A 20230-nucleotide genomic window follows, 5' to 3' on the forward strand; every position below is an offset into this window, starting at 1 on the left:
GACATGCATCTATTTCTATACTACAATTTCATGAATTTCTCATCTTAAGCATTTGTAAAGTCTACTTCCGTTTCAAATTACGAATCGTAAAATAATTTAAAATTGATAAAACAATAAAAAAACATTAAGCACCTAGATTGATTCATTCATATGACTATAAATCAAATTAGGATTTCGTCTTGTTTCACTCATCCATAACAAATAGGGTTTAGTTACTCATGACAAATATACAAAAGATAGAGATTAAAGAAGAAATATAAAAAAGATTCATGAATGATTCTTGATAAAAACTCATTCAATTGTGTTAAAACCAACCTCCTATAAGTTTCTTTGTCATGACACAAGTCTTCAAACTTCAAAATAGCCAAAAATACACTTTTATGCATTTTGCAGTGCGTCATGTGCCCCAATGCTGCTGGACAAAAGCAAAATTATGTAAAAAAATGCACCCTAGACGCAAGCATTTGCGCTCTAGTTCACAACATATGATGTCTGACTTTTACTGTATTTTTCTCCTATTTTGAGTTTGAATTTGGTATGTCTTCATAAAAGTTGTAGTCATAGATCTTAGCTTTCATTTGCACTTGGTTTGACTCCAATTGAACATTTAGATATGGATAAAATACTCCACATAGGTCATGTGATTTCTCACAAAAAATATAGCAGTGCACTAAAACAACAAAAATTACGAAAAAATATCTATTTAATTAAGGAAACAAGAACATGCACATTTTATTAAATTCAAGAACTAAAATCGATAAATTATATCAAATAATTCCTAAATTAAGTAATGATTAAAAATAATTCAGACTAAAAATAATTAAAAAAAATATATGCATATGATAAAGAAATCACATTAAATGATATTTCATACTAAATGAAATATAAATAAAATTGGTAGTTGAAAAATTAACGTATCTATTATTGATAAAATCTAGAGTAGTGAGTAATATCAACTATTGATAAATAAATTAATGATTAATATTATATACATATGCATTACCAATAATAATTTTAACACTTCATTTACTCATTTTAAGTTTAGTTGTAGTTTTAGTCTTCCTATTTTTACCAAATTACGAAATCAATCCTCATATTTTAAAATATGACCGTTTTGGTCTATCTTTATTATTATTATTATTATTATTATTATTATTATTATTATTATTATTATTTTAATTAAAAACGACGGTGTGACATGTTTTAAATAACATGACATATGATACGATTATGTAGAATGATTAACAATCGTGAAATCGCAATAAAATCCCATAAAAAATTCACTTTCAACTTCATAAACAATTCATATTTATAATTTAATTAGTTATATATAAATAATTAATGCATTTAGATGACTATATATAATGAAATCGTATATCACATAATTTAAAACACGTGAAATCATTATTTTTTGGTTTAAAAAAATTGAAATAGTAACGAAAAATATTTGACTTTTAAAATTGAAGGATCAATTTTATGAATTGATAAAAATAAATAAACTAAAATTACAATTAAACCATCATTTTTTTTTGTTAAAATGAATCAAATTTCACATAATATTCTACTATATTATTTGTTTAGAAAATGCTAACAAGGTCATGACATTTATTAAGAATTAAAAAAAAATAGAAGATTCTTTTAAATTGTAATAAATACATTTTTTCATTCAAAATGTGTGTTTTATTTTCTTTTTAAGTTGTTTTAGGAGTGTCCTTAACATGATTCTATTTATTCTTATAAAATTTAAAATTTAAATAAATTGAAAGGAAGTGAGACAATGACTGACTACACTGTTTCTTTTCCTCCGACGACCCACCACGCCGCCGTTTGGTAGCATCAGATTAATCTGACGGACCAAAATTGACGAAATTCACGATACCTTTGGCGCGCTAGTTTCCTTATTCTTTTGAGCATTTCTTTCTCTAAGTGCTGCTCAATGCGGTTCCACTTCCAACTCCAATTCTCTCTTTCAATTGAACTAACCAAAATTCAAATCTTTCTAACCTAACAACAAACAACAATGTTGCACGAGCTTCTCTTAGCATTACTGGGTTACACCGGCGACTTAATCATCGACCGGAGAGACAATCTCTCCGCAGAAACTCCCATCTCCGACGAGTGTACTTTCAAGCTCGCTCCTCACATTTCTTTTATCGATCCAAGCGACAGGTTCCTTCTCACCTTAATTTTCAATTTATTTTCTTTAATTCATTTTCTAAAACCCCAAAAACAAGCTTTTTTTTTTTTTAATTATTTTTTGGGGATGTTGAAAATTGCAACTTTGGAGTGAATTGTGTTTGTTGCAGGGAACTTATTGAGAGGATAATCACGTTGGGGTTTTATTATAGAGAGTTGGAGCGATTTTCAGCAAAGTCTAGGAATTTAAACTGGATAAGGTCTGAAAATGTTAACCCTTTGGAGATTAGGGAGAAGCATAGTGTTTATCGTAGAGCCCTTGCCAATGGCATTGTTGAGATACTCTCAGTCTATTCTTCTTCAATTCTTCATATTGAACAGTTGTTGTTGTCTGAAACTATGCCTATCTTGGCTACAGTTACTCAAGGCCTTAACAAGGTGATTTTCTATGTTCCCCTTTCTTTTTATGTTTAGTTTGATGTTGATTTTGTTGTTGTTGTTGTGTTTTTGCAGTTTTTTACCCTTTTGCCGCCTTTGTATGAGCTCATTCTAGAGATTGAGCGTGCCGATATTCGTGGAGGTCAGCTTCTTAATCTTCTACATAAGAGATGCCATTGTGGAGTGCCTGAATTACAAACTTGCATACAGAGGTCTGCAGTTTTTTTTTTCACGCATTATGTTCTCGGCATTGTTAAGATTAATGTTGTCAAATGGCGGCTATATAACACATCGCTATTGTTTCGCCTTATGCTATTTAGTTCATAGTGTTGTTAAATAGTGGCATTATTGTGATGTAGCATAGCGGAATTTGAAGAAACCACTTTTTTTCGCGATCCAAGATTGACAGCTTTGGTTAAGATGCGTGTTATGTCATTTCCAAGTGTGTGATCTGTACACATTTTGTCAATAAGCACTTACTTTTATATTCAACATTTTTTAATGCTAGTAGCTACTATACCACCATCTTTAATGTAGAAAGAGAATTATAGACGTGAAGAATGGAGTTTTTGAAAATTATCATGTTGGGTTCGGTTGCAGGTTAATGACGAATTTCTTTTCGGAACCTATTTGCCTATTATGGTTCTATTGATCTCTAGAAGGCTTAGACCTTTCTATCAATCTATAGATCACACTCCCTGCTAATTATTATTTTCTTCTTTGGGTTATTATTATCCAAAGCTTAGGCTTCTTTGGCATGGGCATCAGGTCATGTATAATCAGCTTGCAACATGGGTGGTTTATGGGATTCTTGAAGACAAGCATGGGGAGTTTTTCATTAGCAGGTTACTCAATGTCAATTTTAACTTTTAGTTTATGCTGTTGGATATGCATGTATGCATCCTGATGCATGTATATTGTATTGTATCTCGTGTCACAATTATAGGGGCACACCAGTAAAAGGTGTCCTATAACTTGTATTGCAAGTATGGTTAATTTGTGATTATACTAAGAAATAGTTTTTCATTTCGAATCCGAGAGTTCAAAAATTTGTGAAGGCCTTTATGAAAAATAATTTTACAATTGATTAATCATGCTACTGTGTTGGATATATAGAATTATTATTGGTACCAGTTACACTCATATATTATCAAAATGAATGTAGCTCGCATATAATTTTTAATAATTTATGTTTAATGCCATTCTAACAATAATTTGCCACCGAATAATCAGTGATTATTTTCTTTATGCTTGTATTGTACACTTATGGGAAAACCTAAAATCAAAAGGATGTAAAGAAGAAAGGTAGGTGATGAAGACAAATAAAAGTATGAAAATTTTCAAGTAAATCTAATCAGTCTTTATGACCCCCATCATCTCCCCCAATAAAATATATAAAGCTACATGGGTCAAATTTGATATCCATTCATGCAAACTAATTTATCTAAGATATTAGTTTATCGTTTCCATTTTTTTAAAACTTTGTTATTCTTTGGTAGCATTGATTATATCTGACTTCTTTGGTTCTAAAGTATGATACTTGCAATTGCTTTGTAATTCTGTTCTTGACCCGATCACATATTTTTCAGGCAAGAAGGTAGGGATGTAGAGAATAGCTCATCTCATCCAGAAATATCTGAAAAGTTGGCACGCTTGTCAACTAACAATGCATCTTTAACTGATTGGCACATGGGCTTTCATATCTCTTTGGTATTTCCTTTTACTATCAGCAAATTATTGACAGGTCACATGGAGTCCATTTCCTTTATGATGAAAATGTTTGAATTTTTAATGTTTGTAGCTCATTTTTCTTTAATGGAAGTCCATGTATGTTTCTTTAACGAATGTTCTTTTTTTCTCTTTTCCATTTTGATATCCAGAGTTCTTATTGTCCTTCACTTTAAAATAACATGTTACAAAATGTTCATACAACTAATTCTGTTTTGCAGGATATGCTGCCAGAATATATACCTATGCGTGTTGCAGAATCAATTCTTTTTGCTGGAAAAGCTGTCAGGGTTCTGCGGAATCCAAGTCCTTCATTCCTGTCTCGGGATGCTGCGTATCCTCAAGTGCCTAAAAGCTTTCAGAAAATACATGGATTCGCAGGGCGTTTTAATTTTCAAAGAGAGCCTGTAAATAATACCGGAATGGGAGAAGAAGATTTGCTTCCACAATCTGAGGCAGATAAGATTGAAAATATGCTTCTGGACCTAAAGGTTTGGTGTCCTTCCAATTCACTGCATCATATCAGTGCTGATTTTCCGAAGCCTTTTTTTTAAGTAGTGCAATTGTTGCTGACCTTTTTTTGGTTTATTTCTTCAGTTCTAACTTCTAACTGACTCATGAGTAATGGTTGTTATTCAGCTTTTCCTTCACCCTAACATTTCTGATTAGTTTTAAGGTGTCTATTGTTAACTTCTTGCAGGAGTCATCTGAATTTCATAAAAGATCATTTGAATGTGCCGTGGACTCTATTCAGGCTATTGCAGCCAGTCATCTATGGCAGGTCTTAAGATAAATATTTGGTTCATATGTTCGTTAGTTTTGGCGCATTTATGTTCAGAGCTGTAAACTTCTATTCCATCCTTGTCTGCAGCTTGTGGTTGTACGAGCTGACTTGAATGGTCACCTGAAGGCTTTGAAAGACTATTTTCTTTTGGCAAAAGGAGACTTCTTCCAGGTAAAGCATGAACTATGATCTATACTAAAGTTTAGACTAGCATATGTTTGCCACATTTGCTCTTTTTGTTTAGTGTTTAGGAAAATATTCATTATATTTTAAGTTTGACACTTGTTTGAGTGAAAGTGATGAAGAACAAACATTTAGGTTTTTTTTTTAGGGGGTAAGAGGTGTGGAGGAATTGGAGTTTTGAACATATGATACCTATCCACGAGATACTAATTTCTGTGATATGTTTTTTTATTGAGTTGTATTAACCCTTGAAAACAGTCATGAGTTTTATCGTAGTTCTTGTATGCGTCATGCATATGTCTACTGTGATATCATGGCATGACGTTTAACTAATCATACTGTATTTGTAAGTACTTCTAATCAGTCAGTATGTATTATGTGTAAGTTGTTTTGGTTTACTTATTATTCTCATAGTAGTTTGAGACTTTGAGTAATTTGTAAAAAGCGAATAGGCATGTATTTCCCCTACTATCCCTTAATCTCTATCATCTACTTTGTTCTTTATTTTGGAATTATCTCACTTGGATTGAATTGTAAAGAATATTATCTACAATCGGCAAATTGACTCGAATTTATGAACTAATAAGTAATTCAATTAATAGATAGGAGATTTTGCAAATTAGTTTAAACTATAAACTGCAACATCAACATCGGTAGTTCTTACTTCTTCCTCTATATTATGTGACTTAAATATGCATCATTTACTCACTGCGGCTCAAACTTCAGTTTCTATGAACTATGAAGTTATACTGACATCTTTGGTTTACTTATGATTTTCTGTGTAGTGTTTTCTTGAGGAAAGCAGACAGTTAATGCGGTTGCCACCTCGTCAGTCAACTGCTGAAGCTGATCTTATGGTTCCGTTTCAGCTGGTTCGTTTAACTTATGATTTTATGGCTCAATGTCACTCACATATCAGTTACATAAGCACATTCGTTTTTAGACCTACCAACAAAAGGTTAATGCAATTTCTCTGCAATGCAGGCTTCACTAAAAACTATTGGTGAAGAAGACAAATATTTCTCTAAAGTGTCCTTGCGGTTAGACTCCATATTCATTATCGTTCTTCATATTTGGTTGTTGTGAACTATATGCCCTACAATGTCCTTTTCATCTTCCAGGATGCCATCTTTTGGAATCACTGTTAAACCTTCCCAGTTAGATTTACCAAAGGCAACCTCTGCTGGTGCAGATGGTATCTCTGGTGCTTCAGTTTCAAATGCTTCAGAAATGTCAGTTGATGGTTGGGATGGTATTGCTCTTGAGTATTCTGTTGATTGGCCTTTGCATTTGTTCTTTACGCAAGAAGTCCTCTCTAAGTAAGATACTACTGCTATTATCCTACTGTCAAGGACGGGTTCTTTTCTCTTCGTAGTTATTTTAGATACACACGTTCTAACTAGAAAGTGTCATGACCTCATTGCAAACCAATTGTGCAAGATGTATAGGGGAAATGTCTTCTGGAAGCATTAGTTTACTTTTATTCTAAACAAATCATGACCATTGGATCTTAGCTGACATAACTGGTTAACTCTTAAAAGTTGCATGACTTTCTGTTTCAATCATGAAGATTTATGCATTATTTAGTAGTCAAGATTTGCCTCATCACTCTCATGATAAAACAATTTTGTGGCATGTATGTTGATAAACTCATGCTATGATTAACACTTCTAACAGGTATCTTAGAGTATTCCAATACTTACTGCGGCTCAAACGAACACAAATGGAGTTGGAGAAGTTATGGGCATCTGTAATGCATCAATATCACAGTAATTTTGCCAAAAATAAAAAGGACCAAAACAAGAGCTCAATGACACAGCAGAGAGATCAAAGATTTCGATCAATGTGGCGTGTTAGAGAACATATGGCATTCTTAATCAGAAATCTCCAATTTTATATTCAGGTTTTTATTCATATCTTGTGCTACATATGTTTGATTTATTAGATTTACTACATATATTGTTTGCGCTTTGAAGTAGTTGCCCCCACCCTGATCCCCGTAGTGTCATGGGATATTCCTTTACAGGTGGATGTGATAGAGTCTCAGTGGAACATTCTACAATCTCATATTCAAGATTCTCATGACTTTACGGAACTCGTGGGCTTTCATCAAGAGTAATAATGTCTCAATTGCATGTTTTTAATTTTTCACATTTTACAATAACATAAATACTGTATTGTTTGCTAAACTATTTCACTTCCTACAGGTATCTGTCAGCCTTGATTTCACAAACTTTCTTGGACATTGGTTCTGTTTCGAGGATACTTGATGGCATCATGAAGCTTTGCCTGCAATTTTGCTGGAATATCGAGAACCAAGATAACTTCTCAAATACTTCTGAATTGGAACATATAGCCGAGGTGATGATGCATTGCTAGGTTTGCCAAAATAATAATGTATTGAAATAATGGAAAGAGATTATTTTTCTCGTATAGCTTCATAAAGATAAATAATTGATAAAGTACATTGTCATTTTTCATCTTTGTCGCCCTTGACTGGAATTTTTCAAATTTCCCGTTATATTTCTATATTTGATAATCAAATCTCTCTCCCTTAAATTTATCTTTTTGTTTGTTTATTCATCATTTTCATGTTTTTTTTTTCCAACTTAAACAACAATAGGAATTCAACAAGAAATCAAATTCCTTGTACACTATACTGCGCAGCAGCAGGCTTGCTGGAAGTCAACGAACTCCGTTTTTGAGACGCTTTCTCTTGCGGTTAAATCTGAATTCCTTCTTTGAGGTAAAAAACAACCCATCATATTCAGTTTTACTGTTCAGATCCTCATGTCTTACCGTCTATTCTTTTGTTCCTTTACAGGCAACTGCAAAAGGGGTTTTGAATGTCGTCAGGCCACGTCCTACACTTCCTGGTTTAAATCAACAGTAGTGTATTTGATTCCGGCACAAGTTCAAAGTTTCTCACTTGTAGGGGTATTATCTTCCACGTGGCCGTCGGTTGATTAAGGGAGAGTTTTAGTGCTGACAATCAAGTTGCTATCGATTTGCTGTCGCTGGTTGATCATCCTGCAATTGCGTTTTGAATGTCAGCTACACATTCCATATGCTATTTTGAGAATGTGGTTGTTGATCCAATTGATTTTATTGTAATACTGCACAGTTTGGAAAGTGTTATGCTTATGATTTTAGGTGTCTTTTGTTGTCTTTCCTACTTTGTTGCAGTTTATTGATATATATTTTCAGCGAGTGATTGGTGTGTATAGTGTAAGTGTTTTTTAATATTATGATTTACAATGCCTATTAGATTTCTTCCAGGAAATATATAATTGCCCTTATATCAATCTAGTCTCCTATATTATCAATATTTTAAAATATCCATAAAATTGTAAAAGATTGATCATATTTGTTCCTTTGTTGATATCTGTGGGGAATATAATGACATGAAATTGGTAATGTTGGAGATGTATTTGAATCTTAAGTGAATAATGTGAGATACTTTGATGATATATTTTATATAGTGATAAACTTTATTCTCTCCAGCCTACACACATTATATTATGAGAAAGAAGTCCTAATGAGAATTTTAGAATCCTGAAGCACCTGAAAATTATGTTCTGTTTTTCCATTTTACAAGCTATTTATTTAAATCATGTATAAAAATATTTAGACAAAATTTTTTTAATTTCACTTTAGTTCTATAATTATTTTTGGTTTTACTTTGGTCCCTCAATTATACTTATGTTAGTTAAATTAGTTATTTCTGTTAATTTTTAATAAAAAAAATTAGTTATTTCTGTTAATTTTTAATAAAAAAACGATAAGTTTTGTGATTTCTTTATTCTTGCTCATAAATTTAAAAATTTATTATTTCCTTCCATGTAGAACCTCATACAATTCATACCTTCAAATTTTAGATTGAGATTTTTAACTAATCGATGGAAATACAACTTGACAAATTTATAAAAAATATATATGTTTGGAAAAAGAACGTGTTTGATGATTCTTTTTTTCTTTCTGAGTTTGAAAGATTATGAAATTAACTTTATAAGTTATGGATTTAAAATGTTATGAGTTTGAAACTAATAGATTTAATGAGTTTGTCAAAAATTAACAAAAATGACTAATTTGACTAACGAAAATAATTAAGAGATTGAAGCAAAATTAGAAAATAAGTTAAGTGACACAAAAAATAATAATTTTGCCAAAAATTTACATCCGTAGTATATAACAACAATTAATCTCTGTAAGTATACTAAAATGTAAGATGATAAAATCATAAATATAAAACAAATTAGTCTGAGTTATTTCAATAAATGTATATATTTGTACGAGTATAGAAATATAATTATTTATAAATAAAACTAGAAAAACAAATATAATTTTGGATTTGATTAGTCAAGAGTGATTGTTTTCCAAAAATGGGATATGAATTTCAATATAGTTTAATAAGAAAATAAATAAATTTTGATTTCATTTTATAGTTTTCAGTCATTTTGTTTTTGTAACTCACATTGAATTAAATTAGTTAGTTCATGAACATCCCTAATTCCCTATACGCAGCTAAAAAAAAAAAAAATCCCAAGCGACACGAAGCTGTGTATTTAGACCAAAAGCCAAGAAAAGTTGAAAAAGCTAACAAAAGAAAAAGAAATCTGGTTAGGTGAAAAATGTTTGTTGGTGATCTCCTTCCAAAAGCCTAAAAAATTACACAGCAAAATTGAGTCAACATAAAGACAACAACATTACTAATACAATAATACTGAATATTAATTACACTGCAACAACAACACACTCAAAGCCACACACTGATAGAAAGAGTTTTATTTTTATTTTTTACAGTTAATACCTTTAGAATTGTTGAGTCAAAAAAAAAAAAAACCTTATAATAATTGTTAGTCTATCTCAATCTGAATTCTCAAAACCATAACCAGAGGTAGGTAATAGATATAACACAACACAACACAAAACATCATCTTCAAATCCAAAATGGAACCCACCAACCAAACACCACCACAAGAGAAAGAAAACCCATTTCCTACTCCGCCATCTGAACCTCAATTACCACCGTCAATAGCATCTCTCTCCCTCTCTCTCTCATCAATCCTCCCTTTATTCCAACCCAAAATCCCATCTTTACTATCACCACCACAACCCAACAAACTCAAAATCCCAACCCAAGCTTCATCACTCACACACCTTTCACTCTCCACGAAAACTCAATCTCCTCCTTCCAAAAACAAATCTTCATTCAAATCAACCCTCTCCGCTAACCCTCTCAAATCACCACTTTCATTAGGCCCCCACCGTCCCGTGGACCCTTCTGCCGCCGCTGCTTTCCGCCGCACTACCATCGTTTGGTTCCGTAACGACCTACGTGTTCACGACAACGAATGTCTTAATACTGCAAACAATGAATCAATCTCTGTTTTACCTGTTTACTGTTTCGACCCTGCTGATTATGGTAAATCATCTTCTGGGTTTGACAAAACCGGTCCTTTCCGTGCTACTTTCCTCATCGAATCGGTTTCGGATCTTCGGAAGAATCTTAAGGCTAGAGGGTCGGATCTTGTTGTGAGAGTTGGGAAACCAGAGACGGTTTTGGTTGAACTTGCGAAGGAAGTTGGGGCAGAGAGTGTGTTTGCTCATAGAGAGGTTTCACATGATGAGGTGAAAATGGAGGAGAAGATTGAGAGTAAGATGAAAGAGGAGAATGTTGAAGTTAAGTACTTTTGGGGAAGTACTTTGTATCATGTTGATGATTTACCTTTTAAATTGGAGGATATGCCTTCTAACTATGGTGGGTTTAGGGATAGGGTTCAGAAATTGGAGGTAAGGAAGAGTATTGAGGCTTTGGATCAACTTAAGGGTCTTCCTTCTAGGGGTGATGTTCAGCCTGGTGATATTCCTACTTTGATGGACCTTGGTCTTAACCCATCTGCCACTATGTCACAGGTGTTTTTTCTTTTATTTTTAGTTTTGTTCACTGATTTCATCTTTAACATGTTGTTTGTTTTATGCTGCATTGGGTCATTATTAGACAATATTGTTGTAAATCTAATGTTTTCATGGCTCTTTCTGTTTTGCTTTATGTGTTCTTTTAGTAGTTAATAGTACTAATTTTATCTTTTGATTAGATTGTATGTTGGCTCAACAACGAGTGAGTGTTGTGGAATTCGTTTAATTGTGGGAGGCATGAAGTAGTTTTGGATCTTCAGAAGGTTTTAGTTTTTAGGTTCCATAAAAGGTGTTGTCAAATAGTGGCTATAGCATATAGGGGTGCTATAGAGTAGCACAATTTTAACAAACCACTATTGTTCGGTGATATGTGATTTAGTATAAAGTGTTGTCACTCAATTAGCGGCTAAAGTAACATTGTTGCATAACAGAATTTGAATAAACTGTTATTTTCCGCGATCTGCAATTGGCAACATAGGTCATAAAATTCTTTGCGTTCTAAATGCTGATAATTGGGGCTACTTATTAACCTGGTTGTGAGATGATACTAATATGCTACCTTGAGGTTTGAACATGTGTTAGCGAACCTGTTAATGAAATTTGGCATAACATTAACAACCACAACCTCCAAAATGAAATATAAATAAAATTAACATATAAATTTTGCAAGAAAATATCAATAACTTCTCTCCTATTTAATAAAAGTATCTATCAAATGCCCCTTATTTAACTTTTCCTTTTTCTAATGTCACAGTTTAATTTTTATTGGGATTGTATAGATTAAATGTGATCAATTAATTTTCTTAATCTGTGTAATTTGATCTACTTTTGCTTATAATTTATTCCGGAAGGAGTACTTAACTGCTGACATTAGGTCCCGGTTGTTTCTGCTGCTGGAAATTTTCAACTTTTTATCTTGCTAAACAATGTTTGCTTTCGCATTTATGTTGCTATCCTTTGTTTGGCATTCTTGTGTTAATCCATAGAATTATTGTCATCAGCAATTTATGTTGGTTGTCGACATCATGCAGGATGGCAAGCCAGGGCCTAATGCTTCTATGGCAGGAGGGGAGACTGAAGCACTACAGAAGCTTAAAAGATTTGCAGCTGAGTGTGAAGCTCAACCACACAAGGGGTCTAAGGATGGAGCACAAGATAGTATATATGGTGCCAATTTTTCATGCAAAATTTCTCCATGGTTGGCAATGGGATGCCTCTCCCCTCGCGCAATGTATGATGAGCTGAAAAAAACCGCTAGCAGGTACGCACGCTCCTAGATATTTTTTCTGTTTGAAAATATTAGGCATTTTTTCCGTGAATACTCACTGATGATTTATATCACTGATAGAGCTGTTTCCGCTTCATCAAGCCGAAATGATGGTGGCAGTGGCTCATCCAAAACTGGAACTAATTGGTTGATGTTTGAATTGCTATGGAGGGACTTCTTTAGGTAACTTCTTACTTTGTTTGAAACTTTATTTCTACGATTTCTTTGCCTTATCCTGAGATGTATGGAAATAACTAGTGCACCAGTAGGAGATTGTTTTCCTTATTGGAAAGTTATAACTTTGTGATGCAAATGATATTTTTATCATAGTAATCAATAGCGTCAGGCTAAGTCTGGTCTTAGAAAATGCCTTGAGTTTTGGGACATGGGCCTGATTCAAGTGTTGGAAAATTCTGTTTTGTTAGTTTAGTTTTCTCTTGTAATTGTCCTTAGTAGTGCCAGGTAGTTACAGTTCTGCACATTTTATAAATAGTTGTAAGTGCAGAATTGATTATTCAAGTAACACAGAATTACCAAAACAAATTTTCCTTTTCATTTCTCTTAAGTTCTCTCCAATAACAATTCTATTTCAGCCTCTACATTCTGGTCATCTACTCTGCATTTTCTAGCAAAGTTTTATGGTTTTCTTTGAGTCTTCACTGTATGATAGGTCTCTTTACTGTTTTGTTGGCTTTTGTTTGTCATTGTCTTCAATTATTTCAATTTATTTTCTACTTTTTTTCCTCAAATTATTCTGTCTTGATCTTTTTCTGTTTTTTCTTGTCTCCAAGTTGAGTTTTGTTCTGTCAGTTTTTGTGTCCTCAGTTTTAGTCTACCAGTTGTGTTCTCTCTTCAATATTATTTGCAATAAATGTCTTTAAAAAACGGCAAGTAAGAATATCATCCCCCTTTCCTATAAATGTAGGTGGTGTTATTGTTCATAGAATTATAGGATTTATTTTGTATATTGTTATATACACTTACATTATAAATATAGTCCAGTCATATTTTCACTAGACCTTGACACACTTTTAATAAATAAATTTTAAGAAACATTGTTATGATGCGGATGCAGTAAAATAGTGAAATATGAGCGGATGTATGTATGTGCAAAACTTATTTATACTGTCTGGTATTAAACTTCAGAATTACATTTGACAGATTTCTCTTCCTTCTTAGTGTTATTGATAGGGTTGGTTTTTTCAGTGAAAGGGTTCATTTCAGAGAGAACAAAGTAATAAATCTATCATTAGAATATCAAATAAGATTTGAACAAGCCCGTTTACTTTGTGTTTTCATTTTCTAAAATGCACCTTCATTTTATCTTGATAAGAGATTCTTGAGATGTAATGCTAGTTAACTATGATTGCTGTGTTATTTATGGACACTGTTTCTGAAAATTTATATGGTTCATATTGAAATGTTGATTTGTTCAGGTTTATTACCAAAAAGTACAGTTCTACAAAGAAACAGTTGGAAGCGGCTCCTGCCACGGCTTGTACAGGTGCACTTGCTTAAGCTACAAGTTCTAATCGACGCAAGAGTTTGTTTTACTTGGCCAAATTTGGAAATTCTGTTGTAACTAGCAATCACATTATATCAATATGGAAGGAAGCTTCACATTATTTTTTTGGATGTATTCTTCTCAAAATCTTCATTGGAATATTTTCCAAAATGGATGGAGTTACTACAGTAGCATGTATAATTTTTTTTAATAATATCTTATTTGAGTTGTGAAGAATCAAGTAGGTTATTAGGTAAGAATTTAACATCACCAAAACTACACTTAATTACAATACTTAGACAGCCACATGCAACCTTTGTATCAACCATGTACCTGTGATTTTAAAATCTAAAACTAGCCTAATCATTTGCAATATGGAACTTGAAATGAAGTAGATGAGAGGGACTCAATCTTTCCTTTGCAGGGGGGAAAAAGGAAAGGACAAGAAAATATGAGTGAAAGAAACATCCAAAATCAAAACTAGAGTGATCTCACATTTTTTCACTGAAACCACAACCAAAACCTGTTGGAGAACGCTATGGAGGTCACGTTACAAATGAACTAATATTAAATTTTTTAAGAATTCATACTATTTCCTAGTTTACATTGATTGTTAATTGCATAAAAAGATACAAGTTAATTAGTTAATGTTTATATTAATGGTCATGTTTTAAAATATTTGCAATTGTTTTAAATATGTGTAACTTTAATTAAATCACACTTAACACGAGAAGAAGTGAATAACAATTCAATTATTTTTAATATTCCGAGACAAATATTTAAACAAGATTGTTAATTTCAGTTAACTTTTATTAAGAAATTAAATATTATAAGTCACAAAAGTGAAATAACATGCATTGCATGTAAACTTTATCATTTGATAAACTCACAAGTTCTAGTAAACAATGATAAAATTCATAAACCATCGGTTTCACCGGCCAGTAGTAGATTTCACTGGCGAGCAGTAAATTTACAATTTTACATTGGTTTAACATTGAAATTTGTAATTTATATTAAAATGATTTGGGAATAGGGGTAGGAATAAATCATACCGACAAAGGTATACGAATCTAATCTATATCAGGTTCAGGTCATATCAGACTTTTTTAAATAGACAAGACTAAAGCGTCTAAAAAGATATTATTTAGTTAAAAACGTTGAGCTATATGTCACATAAAAAGTATTTTAAGTATTTTAGACTGATTTATTTAAATAAATATAAATAATATTTTTTTTATTATTACCATAAGTATTGTATTAAACTTTTTTTGTTACATATTAAACTTTTAGTAGTTTGTGCATATTATTTTTCTTTAGTTTTTGTCATATTTAAATGTATTATTATAAAATAGAATTGAAGTAGGATGTGTGTAAATTCATATGCTTCAAAATGTCATGTTAAATATCAAAATAAAGCTTAATTTCATTAACATATTAACTAATTAATTTACTTAAATATATGTTTGATTACTCATTCAAAAATGTTAAAATGAAATAGACTTTTAAACATACTAACATGTTGTACTAAACTTCTATGAAAATCAGACTCAGGCCTAAAAAGTATGAATCTAAAAAAGTTGCTAAAATCTAAAAATGATGAATCTGCAAAAAAAGAGTATCCAAGTTAATAGCATTTAACAATAAATTACGTACAATTTTTTTGACATAATCAAAGTAAACATAATATATTTGTCTCCGGATCTATAACATTGACGATCAAATCATTGACTGAATCTATAATTGATCGAACTGATCTGTTAATCTAAACCACAATACCACACAAAACAAAAAATATAAACACATCGTACCAAAACGAAGAACGTCACATGCCAAAGATGAACACAAAAAAATGAAAGAAAAAAAAAATCCATATAAAAATTAATTATTTAAAACAAAAAATGAAAAAAAAAACCGATATAGAATTATTGTTGCTTTATTATTTAGTTGAAATGTTGAATTCTTGTTGCTTTATTATTTAGTTGAAATGTTGAATTATTGTTTCTTTAATAGTATTTATGTTATATAATGTAAGTGATATATGATTTTTTGATATTAAATAATTTTTTTCAAATTAACGAATCAAGTCTTCGATTCGAGTCTATAGACCGGTAATCTTTTTCAACACTTTCGATTTTGACAACTTAACAGAATCACAAACATAAAAAAAAAGAAACATTAGAGTATCTGAACGTGCAGGGACGGGGATTCTTGTAACCACCCCAAAGTCTCCGAATTTTTTTCTTAAATTACTATTTTCAGTATTTTTAAAGTAGACATAAATACAACGTTTTATATTGAAATACAGATTCAAAGCGTGATCATCTGTATTTAATATTATATTTGTGTTTATTTTTATATTAAATTTTAAGTTTTAACATTATTCTATTTTTTATAAGATATATTTGATTTATAATTTGATCAACAAAAATTAATTTATATTACAGATTAAATAAATTAATTTTTTATGATCAAATTATAACCTAAATGTCTGTTACAAAAAATAAAGAGAACTATTTATAAAAAATTACAAATATAACTACTATATTTATAAAATAAATTAGTTATTTTAACATAAAAATATAAAAATAAAACTAAATGATCCTAAAAATTTAACCAAAACTAATTAAATTAGTTTGATATATTTTTAAATTTGAGTCCAAGTTAAACTAAATCAATAAATCTGACTTTTATTGATTTGAAATATAGTTTCACGTAATTTTAAAATAAATTGCATAATACTCAAATCAAGCAATTATCTTTTATCAACGCTATATCAATATTAACATCATAAATAATATGTTGTGTTTAAATGTATTTTAATAATTATATATATTATTTTTGTCCTTGTAGCTAAGAAAGTTGTATTAATAATGTAAAAATTTGAATTTAATTTGTATGCATCGACGATCTAAAGATATTTTACATGTCAATTAATTATAACTATCACAAAAATAAAATATCATAATTACTTTTAAAATCACACATATGAATGGTTACAATATGTGGTCAACATTGACAGGTCTTGCGCAAAATATTAGGGGAGCGACAAATATTAACTAAAATTTTATAATTGAAATTCATAAAAGTGCTTTATAAAAAATTCGACATAATATCAATACAAAATAAAAATATAATATGTGAAAAAAAAACATTTACAAATTAACTAAAACAATATAATTTGTAAAAAGAGTTTTATCATACAGTTCATGAATTGACTAAAACAATTCAAAATTAATAAATAGTATCACACTATATCATATATCAATTGCTAAGATGTAAAAGTTTTATTATAGTTTGTTAATAGGTAGTAGTTGTATTGTTAGTTAGGATGTTAGAGTTTGTTTGTTCGATATTTGTTAGTTTATCATTCGAATTAGATAATTTATCTGTATATAGAGTTTGTTGTATTAATTTTATTATATTTTATCAGTATAAATTATAATAAATGTTTATCTTGTTTATCATATATCTCTTTAATTGTATAATTTCTAATTGATATTAGCGATTTTATTGTGATTTAAGAATCGTTGAATAATTTATGTTACATTGTGGTAAAGATAAGAAGAAGATTATTTACTATCAAGAACCATTAACATTTGTTTTTTACTCTATTAATAGATGAAAAATTACTTAAATATGAAGAGAGAAAAAACAAGAATATATAAAAATATAAGAAGCAGATTAATATAGTAGAAAGATAAAGATAAAAATGGACGTTGACGATTGACAGTAATAAATGATTGAACTATTGAAATGTTTTTTTTAATTATCGGATATTTTTATTTTAGTCCAATAAAAAAATAGGAAAGATTCTTAAAAAAAGTAAATAGACATAATCTATTGAATTGTAAAGAATGAGACGGAACATTTTGGAGGAGAGGGGGAGAGCAGATAAGGGGAGGCAATGTGAGTTCCTCAAAACCTTATAGATATCTTAGCATCTTATTATTATTATTATTATTATTTTAATATTCTATTATTAAAAAAAAAATTAAGGAATACCGAGATATGTGTATGCTCTTAAGAAGTTTGTAAATAAAATTTATATTGAGAAAATATAACAATTAAATTTTATAAATTTTAATGTTAAAAAAAATTAAATTAATTTTTAATTATGAAAATTAAATTAATTTTTAATTATGAAAATTAAATTAATTTTTAATTATGAAAATTATCAACTAAAATTTGATCTACTATGTCTATCAAATAAACGTTTGATCTACTATGACTATCAATTAAGAGTTTGATTGTTAATATATTTTTGCAAATTTAAGACTTAAAATTCTTATGTACAATATTATGAAAGTTCACAGTTTTTATCTCTCTATTAGATTTTTGAATTAAAAAAATATAAAATTTATATTTTTTTAATGACGTGATATGTAATTCTATGATATAGAATCATCTAAATGTGTTAATTATTTATATATCATTGATTAAATTAAAAAGTTAAATTTTTATTGCATTTTATTCTAATTTCATATATATTAATTATTTTATATTATCGTATCATATGTTATATTATCATTTTTTAGTTAAAAAATCAAAACAATGAACTAAAACTGTCAATTTTTAAAATAAAAAAATTAATTTCTTAAATTAATAATAATAAAGAGATTAAAATTGGAAACCTATATTTTTGTATATAATATTTAACTAAATCTGGTATTGTCAATTTTATTTCGCCCGCTGGTATCCATCCCCGCCAGCAGGCCATAGCAACTTGGCACGTAAGTGGATACGCTATCATTGGTTGAATTGAATCCATAACAACGTATAAAACGAACGGTTCGTATGCTTCAAAGTAAAAAATATAATAATTTTGATACAATTTTCTTATGTTTCTTAAGATAGTTTATATTTAATTTTAAAAAAATGTAAATCATTTTCATAATTTTAAAAATAAAAGGAATCAAGTTACTCGAGAAGTTTTCTTTAAAAAAATGTTATTCAAGAAGTAGTTTGAAGAAATTAAATTTCAACAATTAAAATCGACAGATTTAAAGTTTTGATTATGTAATCCAATTTAAAATTTCTTATAAAATTTTAAAACTACTGATATTTCGTCAAATAATTTAATTTGACATATTTAAAAAAAAACATAAGTTGACGTATAATATTGACCTATTAACTACATAGTTAGAATACTCAATTTATCTGAAATTTGGTATGCGTAATGATAATATTCAATTATTAGATTTAAAAAGATTAAGCATAATAATAGCAATACAAAGTTAAGCATAATAACAAATAACAATGCAAGAGTTGCTTTTTTGTTTTTTTTTGACAAAAATTGCAAGTGTTGCTATTGAAGTAAGTGGATTCCCACCATTTATTAAATAAATGTCTTCAGATTAAAAATACTAATATATAGAAGTTAAAAAAACTCTTCAATTATGCTTTATAAGTATTCCCATAAGCAAAAAAAAACAAATTTAACTTTTTTTCGTTCCTTATTATAAACAATTTTAACTAATTTTAATTTTATCATTTCTATAATACTCTTCATTAAATTTTTGTAACAATTTTCTAAGAATAATTCAAAAAAAACTTTCAGGTTGTCTAGTTCTAGATAGAGGATAGTAAGTGGAGAAGTAAAAAAAAAAAAAAAGGAATGGAGGGTGTACATGATTCGACTGGTAGACCAAACTTTTTGTCTCCTCACATGCTAATTGCTAAACCACAATTTTGTACTCTAGTTCTAATTTTTGTGTCGACAGAGCTAATGGACCTTTCTTTGTGTTCCTTTCTTCACTCTGTTTATTAGGAGTGTAACTAACTAGCAAGGGGCAATAATAGAATGATTGATAGTCCAAATACGAGGTGCACCTTTTTGCTTTTTCTTACCAAATACTAGAACACGTAATTTGCTGATGATAAGTGCCTACTACACTCTCACTTTGCTGTTAAATATTGTTGAACACTTAACACAGTAACCCACGATCACAGTAAATTTAAGGTGCACAGATTTTTATTAACTTCATATTGTTCTCATGAATTTATGTGTGCCGAGCCGAGGATTTAGAACAAATCAGAGTCTCAAACTAAAAATGAATAATATAAACTAATTAAGGATAAGCTTTCATAGTTGATAAACATCTGGATTAGACCCAAAAAGGTTGGTTTTTTCTGATAGTCACCCTAAAAATTAAATCAAATTTTCAAGAATATTTTTTTAAAACATAATTTATCGGGCTGGAGGAAAACGGTTCTATTTTTGTTACTACTTATTAGCTTGCATAGGGTTTGAGTCACAACTTTGTCTATAATG

General features: G+C 29.9%; 2 protein-coding genes across 2 annotated transcripts; both read left to right on the forward strand.

Moving 5' to 3' along the window:
* Window positions 1–1755: 1755 nt before the first annotated feature.
* LOC101489072 (gamma-tubulin complex component 4 homolog) lies at window positions 1756–8574 on the forward strand. Its single transcript, XM_004495887.4, has 16 exons — window positions 1756–2169; window positions 2307–2574; window positions 2650–2786; window positions 3321–3419; window positions 4164–4284; window positions 4524–4793; window positions 5003–5083; window positions 5174–5257; window positions 6055–6141; window positions 6254–6309; window positions 6391–6588; window positions 6947–7172; window positions 7296–7384; window positions 7477–7630; window positions 7893–8015; window positions 8094–8574. The coding sequence occupies exons 1-16, from the start codon at window positions 2021–2023 to the stop codon at window positions 8160–8162; spliced, it is 2211 nt and encodes a 736-aa protein (XP_004495944.1). The 5' UTR covers window positions 1756–2020; the 3' UTR covers window positions 8163–8574.
* A 1575-nt stretch (window positions 8575–10149) lies between these two features.
* On the forward strand, window positions 10150–14196 carry LOC101489403 (blue-light photoreceptor PHR2). Its single transcript, XM_004495888.4, has 4 exons — window positions 10150–11185; window positions 12220–12449; window positions 12537–12638; window positions 13892–14196. Exons 1-4 carry the CDS (start codon window positions 10220–10222, stop codon window positions 13971–13973), a joined length of 1380 nt encoding a protein of 459 aa, XP_004495945.1. The 5' UTR covers window positions 10150–10219; the 3' UTR covers window positions 13974–14196.
* Window positions 14197–20230: the final 6034 nt, after the last annotated feature.

Source organism: Cicer arietinum, chromosome 4 (genome assembly GCF_000331145.2).
Source record: "Cicer arietinum cultivar CDC Frontier isolate Library 1 chromosome 4, Cicar.CDCFrontier_v2.0, whole genome shotgun sequence".
Classification (NCBI taxonomy): Eukaryota; Viridiplantae; Streptophyta; class Magnoliopsida; order Fabales; family Fabaceae; genus Cicer; species Cicer arietinum.

What these genes read in the sequence shown, in the direction of transcription:
- LOC101489072 (XM_004495887.4), top strand. Translation starts at nt 2,021, where the DNA reads ATGTTGCACGAGCTTCTCTTAGCATTACTGGGTTACACCGGCGACTTA. An exon ending in CAGCCAGTCATCTATGGCAG is followed by an intron (nt 5,084 to 5,173) that starts GTCTTAAGATAA and finishes CCTTGTCTGCAG; the next exon opens with CTTGTGGTTGTACGAGCTGA. An exon ending in CTCGTGGGCTTTCATCAAGA is followed by an intron (nt 7,385 to 7,476) that starts GTAATAATGTCT and finishes CACTTCCTACAG; the next exon opens with GTATCTGTCAGCCTTGATTT.
- LOC101489403 (XM_004495888.4), top strand. Translation starts at nt 10,220, where the DNA reads ATGGAACCCACCAACCAAACACCACCACAAGAGAAAGAAAACCCATTT. An exon ending in CTGAAAAAAACCGCTAGCAG is followed by an intron (nt 12,450 to 12,536) that starts GTACGCACGCTC and finishes TATCACTGATAG; the next exon opens with AGCTGTTTCCGCTTCATCAA. An exon ending in CTATGGAGGGACTTCTTTAG is followed by an intron (nt 12,639 to 13,891) that starts GTAACTTCTTAC and finishes TGATTTGTTCAG; the next exon opens with GTTTATTACCAAAAAGTACA.